Raw genomic sequence first — 9,268 nt, forward strand, 5'->3', positions numbered from 1 at the left:
TTGTGCGTACCAAACAATATCTTTCGTAATTATACTGTAATTACCTTATGACAAACATACAGGTCATTGTAATTACACTACTGTGCAATTACTACCAATACCAATCACCAGGTGGTTTTCTAAAAAGGCCCTCAAAGTGAAAAATTAAATTTTATACATCTTTTTTTGGCTATAATAACAAAATATTATTGAAAAAAGATGATGATAAGATAGTAAAAATGAATCATTTATTTATGAGGGGATTGTGAATGAGAAAGTTGACAAGTAACATGGGACAGCGGAGTGTATTTTGAAGGACCAATTTAATCAACCTATAACTATTTTGTCATTTTCTCCAAGCCGTTTTTAAGTACCTTACAATTACAGTAGGGTTTATGCTTTTATGTGTTTGTCGCACATTCCTCTTCCTCTGAAACAACAATGGCTAAACCAAAAGAAAAGAAGAAGCAAGATGACCAAAACCCTAATCAAGAAAGACAAGACAAAATGGATGATGACACACAAGACACCCAACATCAAGAAATTGACCAAGAAAAATCAAATAAGAAGAAAAACAAGAAGAAGAAGCATACTGTAACAATTGAAACCGTAGCTGAAAACCCCAATAATATTTCTCCAATTGTTGGTTATTTTCCATCAGGTTATGACCCTTTAAAGAACAACAACAAGGTTGTTGATGAGGAAGTGAGTACCAAGTTATATAGGAATGTGAAAAGAAGTAATAGGTTACAGCTTGTTGTGAGTCCTAATGGGTCACAGGTTGATTTTGTTGGGACTAATTATTCAGGTGAAGCAACATCAGCTCAGTTGTGTACTTACTCACTTGGGGTATTGGATAAAGAAACACAAACTCTCAAGATTGTTCCTATTGCAGCAAACAAGGTAAATTTTGATTCTCAAAGGTTGTTTTTTGCTTGATTGGTCAGTATTGTATCATGGGAGTTATTTATCTTTTAACATAATTTGGATTATTGTGTTTGATTGGTAGAGTAAAAAGAAGTTATTTTTATTTGAGGGTTTATGCCCATTGCAGCAAACAAGTTCAATTTGAGTCTGAAAGTTATTTTTATTTGATTGGTGAGAGAAAAAATAGGATCTTTTGAATAGACATATTACCATTGTAGTAAACAAGGTAAATTTTGATTCTCAAAGGTTGGTTTTGCTTGATTTTGTTTATGTTTTAGCATACAAGGTAGATTGGATTTCTCTCAGTTATTGTGTTTGATTGGTGAGTAAAAAGAAGCTGTTCTATTTGAGGGTTTATCGCCATTGTAGCAGACAAGGTGAATTTTGATTCAGAAGGTTATATTTATTTATTGGTGAGTAGAAAAGTAGGATCTTTTTTCATAGAAATATTCCCCATTGTAGTAAACAAGGTAATTTTTGATTGGAAATTGCTACTGTTTTAGCATACATGGTAGATTTGCTTTTCTCTCGGTTATTGTGTTTGATTGTTGAGTAAAAAGATTTATCGCCATTGCAGCAAACAAGGTGAATTTGATTCAGAAGGTTATATTTATTTATTGGTGGGTAGAAAAGTAGGATCTTTTTTCATAGAAATATTCCCCATTGTAGTAAACAAGGTAAGTTTTGATTGGAAATTGTTACTGTTTTAGCATACATGGTAGATTTGCTTTTCTCTCAGTTATTGTGTTTGATTGTTGAGTAAAAGAAGCTCTTTATTTGAAGATTTATCGCCATTGCAGCAAACAAGGTGAATTTGATTCAGAAGGTTATATTTATTTATTGGTGAGTAAAAAAGTAGGATCTTTTTCGTAGAAGCATTCCACATTGTAGTAAACAAGAATGGTTCTGACGGATATTTTGTTTGATGGATGCGTAAAACGAAGGTGTTTTTACGTTTCTCAAGTGCAGTTGAATGAAAAAATATCAAATCCCAGCCGCGAGAGATGAGATATTATTAAATTAACACAGTAAATTACTGATGGTGTGAATATGTTACGGTATGACTGGTTCTACTCTTATATTTGTCAAAATTGGATGACCACTGGAACTATGATTGGCAGAACATTTATTATAATTTATCCATATTATTCTTTTAGTTTTGGTTGAATGTGGTCATAAAACAGAGAGGCCTGGCTTTGATTTGTGCTAGTGTTATGTTTTGCTAATTTGTTTGCTAGGGCAAGAAGTTTCAGTGCGCATACCATTTTGAAATGCTTAGAAACTGGAGAGTTTTTTCTACTTCACATAAACTCAGTTTGTTGCCTAACCAATAATTGTGATATTATCTAAGCTATTACACATAGCTTTGGTGATCTCATATATCCTGATTTTAAGTAACTTTAAGCAGGTGATGAGCGTAATGGAATAGCTGTTTCAATATTGATTTCTTATTTGTTGGCTGATGATTACAGATAATTAGGTTGGAACCTAGAGTTAGAGGGTCAGAAGCACCGGAAACTGAAGATCCAGATACGGTCAAGCAAGACCAACTCACTGCAGAAGAGAGGAATGACAAAATGAGAGATTTAACTCAAATGTACTCATCAAAGAAGTCTATACGACAGGTATGCTCCTGCCATTTTCCCTACAAGCTTTGACAGACATGAAGAACATTGTGGAAAAATTCTCTACTTCCTCAGTTGCTTGAAATTCGTAGATTTTATGTTTTTAATGACAAAGATAAATCGTGCAAGAGCAAAATTTTTTTTTTTTTTTTTTAAAAGAATATAAATCTGTCTGTCATTGTCAGCTATATCTTCTTCTGAATAAGTACATGACCATGTAGAAGAAAGAAGAGACAAATTGCTTTGCAGATAAATTTGTCATCATTCTTTTGTAGTAGTAGTGTTTTTTGTTGACAAATGGTAACATTGTATTCATCAGCATGACGTTAATGCTGGCCACCATATTTTCCTTACAAAAGGCAAAAGAAAACTTGTTCTTCTTACAAGTTTTTTACAATTTCTCTTTAAGGATCTTTTTTTATAACCGTGGTGTCCGGGCCAACACCTCGACTAATTCCACGGGATATCCGTCACCTCCCACCAACAACATGTACCTGGTAACTCTATCCACCAAGGCTAGGGGATATGGGTAGAAATCACCTAGTGTTTTATCTCTGAACCGGAGACCTTATGATCCTCGACTCTCTACAAGGATTCTAAAAACTCTAGTAATAGTTCAGTATCCTCTATAGAGTTATCTTTACACCAAAAATACAAAGACTGGATGCAAGTCATCTTATTTCTCTGTATAGAACTGCTTTCATCTTCAAAACACCTTGAGTTCCTCTCTCTCCAGCCAGTCCACTATATACTAACCGGAATAGTTTTCCATCATTTCGTCTGTCTTCTCCTACATCACCCTTTGTTCCAACATCTCACAACATCCAGAGTAGGCTCTGGCATAACCCCTTGCAGCCTAGCCATGCTCAAAATGATCTGCCATAATTGGTCAGTCACCTTACAATGTATGGAATAAGTGACTACTCTTTTCTGCTTTCTCCTGGCAAAGTAAACACCTTGAGCTCAACTGGATTCTCTCTCTCTCTTTTTTTTTTTTTGGTAAATTTTCATGGGTTAAGCAAGCTTTTCTGACCACCAACCATGAAAAACATATTACCTTGAAAGAGGCTTTAATTCTCCAAATGTTTTTCCAAGGCCAGCTTGTGCTCTGATGTTGAGAGGAGTTTAGCAGTTTATATGCTGAAGTAACTGTGAACCCCTTCTGCACACCATTATTCCAAGTCATGGAAACTTTATTACCAGTTGTACTCTTGAAGATCCCCAACACCTTGAGAAATTCTGCCGCTTTTCCAACCTCCCAGTCATTCAGCAGTCTTCTAAAAGATAGGTTCCACCATTGCACACTCCATGAATTCTCAATAGAAGCATCGGTCTTCTAATAGTAGTATTTCCTTCATCATATATTTCTGGTCTTTGCTTTCCAGGCTCGGAAGCTTGATTCCCTACGTCAACAAGAAGATACTGGAAATCAAGAGGAATTTGATAGGAATATAGCAGGGGCAATAAACAAAGAGGCTCTTGAAGTAGCCATTACCACAGATAATGCGCGGAATATACCACCATATGATCTGGCTGCCACGACATCGCAGTTGGCGTATCCACTAGACAGGATTATTTTCAACGGAGAGTGGGATTATCTTTTGGATGTTTTTGAACTCACGAAAGCTGGGGCAGATATGACACTTGATCTTTATCCAAGCTTTGTTTGCAACAGATCCTACAAATTGGATCATATACAGGTACTAAAGGCTTAAAATTTCATATTGTGAATGAGTCATGAGTTAAGTGATGTATGCATTTTTTCAAATAAAGAGTGATTTTTGGCTCACTTGCTTTATTGCATAATAGTTATTCCAGTGCTTTTTTTTTTTTTGATAAGTAATAATAGTTATTCCAGTGCTGCTTTTTTCCTACATTCTAATATTCAATGTCAGTACCAAATTAGGGGCTATGAGTAGCTATGACCACACTGATCCTTTAAAATTGACTTCAAAGCAGCAAGCACTTCTAATGTGGTGGTTTTATTTACACTATAGTGGGGTTTGATGTGCATAGATTGATTATTATTATCTTTTCCGTGTATTAGCTGTGAATACTTAGGGGTTGGTTGGTTGTTGGTTAGACTTATGCGGGTATTAATTATGCAGGGTTTAGTTATTCATGTATTACTTATTCGATCTTTTATCCTTTATCCTGCATAAATAATACATTGATTCTGTCATAACTTATACATGTAGTAGTTGTGCGAGATTCTAAATTGCTAACCAAACAGCGTATTTGGTGCGTTGAATTTTATACATGGCAAGAAAAAAAAAAAAATGCTACCAAACAGTATACAAGTTATGCTGGATTTAATACATGAATAAATCACCTCCTAACCAATGTGCCAAACTCACCTACTTTGTTTGTAGGACGAATATGAGAAGAAAAGGCTGGCAGGCATATTTTCATTCATTACTCATCTTGTTAAGTTCAAGGATAAACATTCCATGGATGGCGTATCATCTGCAAAGCATCACAAGATTCCCGTCATCTTGTTCCAGAAGTTCTCTTCATTGTTTGCTGTTACAGACTCAAAAAGGCTTCCGGATGACAAATTAAATCTTCTTATCAGCTATGTTTTGGTGCTTACTCTCATCGCTGATGATTTTCGTAGCGATCCAACTGATATAGCCAAAGATTTGAGAATGAATGCTGTAGCATTGCGTGTTCACTATGAGTACTTGGGTTGCAAGTTTGTTAAAGAGAAAAATGTACTGTTGGCTACTCTTCCTGTTCCGCTTCAATTTCCAACTCTAAGGAGGAAGAGAAGAAGGTAGATTCTCTTTTACATAAGTGAATAGAGTAATAGAGGCGCCAATTGAGCAGTGCAAATGAGATGCGGTTTTCTACTTATCTATATTTCAACGGCAAACCTTAGACATTGAGATCTGATGAAACACAACGCGTTCATTACAAACGTCGGATCATCCCTGTTGTCAGTTTTTTTTTCTTGCTGTCATATTTGTTTGCCATCAATTTTGAATACCTATTATTTGTTGAAAGTTGAAACTTGAATTTCTGATATGAAGCGTTGTAATGCATGGTGTACCTATGTCATATGGTACTACATTTGATTTTCAGTTCTCCAGTTATGCAAATATAGGAGCTAGTCTTTTTTAGGCTTATGTTAGATGCTTTAACCTGTTTTCCTTAAGAAAGGTTCTCAATTTTTTTGAAATTTAAAAGAAAAATCCTGAGATAACTCAGAAAAATCTCAGAGATACCAAAAAGGGATTTGGTGGTTTGATTCCAAAACCATCCTAAATAGACTCTTCTCCAAAATGTCATATATATATATATATATATATATATATATATATATATATATATATATACATATATGGGAAAAGGGTCAAAAATACCCCTCTACTTTGAAAAAATGGCTAAAAATATCTTCTGAACTTATTTTGGGTCAAAAATACCCCTCTCATCCTTAAAGTTTCAAATATACCCCTGTCTTGAAGGAAATTATCCCCCAAAATAATCCGAAATCATTATTTAAACACGTTCCATCATTTAAACCTCAACTAAATAATAACCCATAAGATCCCTTTATTCCCAATTCCCTCAAACTTCAAACCTACATATTGGGGGAATAAGGGGATTTTATGGGTTATTATTTAGTTGGGTCAAGTTTAAATGATGGAGCGGGTTTCAAAAATGATTTCGAGTTATTTTGGGGGATAATTTCCACAAGACAAGTGATATTTGAAAACTTCAAGGATGGGAGGGATATTTTTAACCCAAAATAAGTTTGGAGGATATTTTTAGTCCTTTTTTCAAAGTAGAGGGGTATTTTTGACCCTTTTCCCTTTGATGAATGAGTTGTACTATCTTTGAACTTTGCACACGTGGAGAAGTAGGGGGCACGGAAAGAAATGGACAAATTGACAAGCGGTTGATAGCAAGACTACCAAGTTGGCTGGTGGAGAGTCCACTGTTATCACTTTGTTTTTCCTTACTTTATCGAAATATTTGCAGTGCAGGTCAATCAAACTACCTTCTTTGAGAATGTTATAAATTATGAGACATATATAAATAAAAAAATTCCAATAAAATGCAATAACTATTAAAAATTCAATCTAACATCACGACATTAGTTATTAGTTATAGTAATATGCAATTTATTGAGAGAAAAGAAAAGAATAACCAATGCAATGCAACAGTACCTTTAAAAGGATCCATTGAATTAAAAAATTTGCATTTCGGAAAGTTGTTTTATAAGTATAATTTGATGATATATTTAAGGTAAAACGAAATTAACATTTTTAAATTTTTTCTGTTAACTCTAGGAATACAAAAAAGTTTTTTTTTTTTTTTTCTAAAAAAGAAAGAATTTTAGTAAAATCCTTAGCAAAGTAAACAAAAAGTTTAGGTGAAATCAATAAAGTCACATACTTAATTAAAATTTAATCATATATCTAATTATTAAATCTGAAAATAAAATTAAAGGCAAATTTAAATCTAATAAGTTAGTGACATTTTTTAACCCTTTTTTTCCGAAAAGAAAATAATGAAAATGATCATGGTCCCCTTTCATTTTGCAACCCAATATATAACATATGACAAAGCCGACCCCTTTAATTTCTTATAAAGAAATATTACTAAGGCCTCATTTGTTTTTATTAAGATTAAGATATCTAAATCTGAATGCACATATGAATGATTAAGATGTTGTCTCTCGATTTGAACATTAAATGATTAAGACTGTTTGTTTTTCAACATCTGGATGTGCATAATCTATTTATTCAAACATAATAGTTATACAATTCAAATAAAAAGTAACTAAATATTAGAAAATAAATATAAATGCAATATAATCAAATTATTAATTGATAAAAAATGAAACATTTATGTTCGCTAGTGATGAAGGAGATGCTTTGTAGTGGTGTGGTGGTGGTAATGGTGCCTGAAGAATGCGTGGTGGTTGACGATGGTATTGATGGTAGTTAGCGGCGATGCTAGTTATGATGTTAGTGTGGTGATAATGGTTGTGACGATGAAGGTTGTTAATGGCGGTGGGGTGGGTAGGGTGGGGTTGGGGTGGGAAAGTGGGAGGGTGGTGGGTGAGTAAGGTTAGTAGGTGGGTGGTGCTAGGGGTGGGAGGGTGGTAGTGGTTGACAGTAGTGGTGGTAGTTTGATGGATGGCGCAGGGTGAGGTGGAGAGGTTGGGGTTGAGAAGGTAGGGTGGTGGTGGTTATGATGGCAGATGTGGTTAGTAGTGGTGAGGGTTGGGACAGAGGGATAGGGATTGGGAGGGTGGTGGTTGTTGTTGTGATGATAGATGTGGTTAGTGGTAGCGGGGCGGAGGTGAAGAGAGGGTAGGGTGGGTGGGGCAGTGGGTGGTTGTGGTCGAAAGGGGGCTGAAGCTGGTATTTGTGAACAAAGTGGTGGTAAAAATTATTCACACAAAAGTATCTCTTAATGATGTTAAAACTGTGTTCAAGACTCTTAATCATTAAGATTTATTCCGACCAAATAAGAGCTTAGATCCTAATATAAACAAATGTACTTAATGGCCTAAGGTTTGAACCATTCAGATTCAGACCTTCATTAAGTGCAAACAAATGAGGCCTAAATAAACTATTATAACAAGTGTGTTCTATGATCTTTTATTCTTTAGTTTGGCGGTTCTGTTTTCTCCGACGGGGGTAGACAGAGAAGAAAAGATGGATATGGAAAGCTTAGGTGGGCTAACTATGCATATAATCCCATTCAACTGATATACAAGTGAATTGAGTTAACTATTTATTTATCGAAGAAAGAAGTTGTTGTGGGAATTTTAGCAAGCTGCCTGATCGAGCTACTTGCTTGCCGATGAAACTGTTATGACTTTTCAAAAGGGATTTTTACACTATGTCAATTAGGGCAAAATTGTTACCCGTTTTAGCCTCCTTTTTTTTTTTTTTTTTTTTACCTGAGTTAGCCCTTTCATTGTTATGCCGGTAGTGTCGGGTTCTCCGACCGCCGCCACTGCTGCCATAGAGAAAGGGCGGAGCCGGTGGCAGGGTTTAGGGATAGTGTCTTTGCGAAGCCGATTCAAACACTCAGCGGTCTCTCTCGTTCTAGTGCAAAAAATCTGTTGCTACTATTGATTGTGATGTTACTTTCTCTTCGGATTTGCTTAATGAAGGCCCAGGGAAAAAGCTTCTGCCTACACTGTTTGAATTTACGTCTCCTTTGAGAAAATTGTGCATTGTGATTCTGTGAGTAGTTGAAAAGTTTGCATAATTTGTATAAAAATTGTATACGGTAAAAACCGAGTAAAGTTTGTCCGGTGCAACTCGGGATCGGTAAAAGGAAGAGAATAAACGGTAGTGTCTGATCCGAAGAAGCTTTGCATGAATTCGTTGTATCCGGAGATAACTCCTTATCGTGGTTGGCCCGGTGTCCGGTCCTTATATGGCCAAGTTGATTGTGGCCGTTTGCCCGGTTTGAATATAGCGGAACCAGTCGTGGCCGTTAGCCCGGTTTCTTCGTGACCATTCTGATCGTGGCCGTTGGTCCGGATAATCGGTTATTCGCCCGCCACGTGTGGGAATCGCGCACTCGGCTTCGACGGTCGTACGGGTGTCAGATCGTACGACCTAACCTTATCCATATTAGGTTTTCTTTATCCTAAAAGGGGCCCATGATGTATAGAAGGCCCATAGATGAAAACTATAAATAGGGGGCATTCCCTCACTTTTGAGGGTTGGCTTTTCAGATCCAAGAGCTTTGTACTTTGAATATAT

General features: G+C 35.8%; 1 protein-coding gene across 1 annotated transcript; it reads left to right on the forward strand.

Moving 5' to 3' along the window:
* The first annotated feature begins 326 nt into the window (after window positions 1-326).
* Window positions 327-5,618, forward strand: LOC132051737 (uncharacterized). Its single transcript, XM_059442930.1, has 4 exons — window positions 327-882; window positions 2,379-2,531; window positions 3,917-4,231; window positions 4,904-5,618. The coding sequence occupies exons 1-4, from the start codon at window positions 421-423 to the stop codon at window positions 5,309-5,311; spliced, it is 1,338 nt and encodes a 445-aa protein (XP_059298913.1). The 5' UTR covers window positions 327-420; the 3' UTR covers window positions 5,312-5,618.
* The last annotated feature ends 3,650 nt before the right edge of the window (window positions 5,619-9,268 follow it).

This window comes from Lycium ferocissimum, chromosome 4, assembly GCF_029784015.1.
Source record: "Lycium ferocissimum isolate CSIRO_LF1 chromosome 4, AGI_CSIRO_Lferr_CH_V1, whole genome shotgun sequence".
In the NCBI taxonomy this organism is placed as follows: Eukaryota; Viridiplantae; Streptophyta; class Magnoliopsida; order Solanales; family Solanaceae; genus Lycium; species Lycium ferocissimum.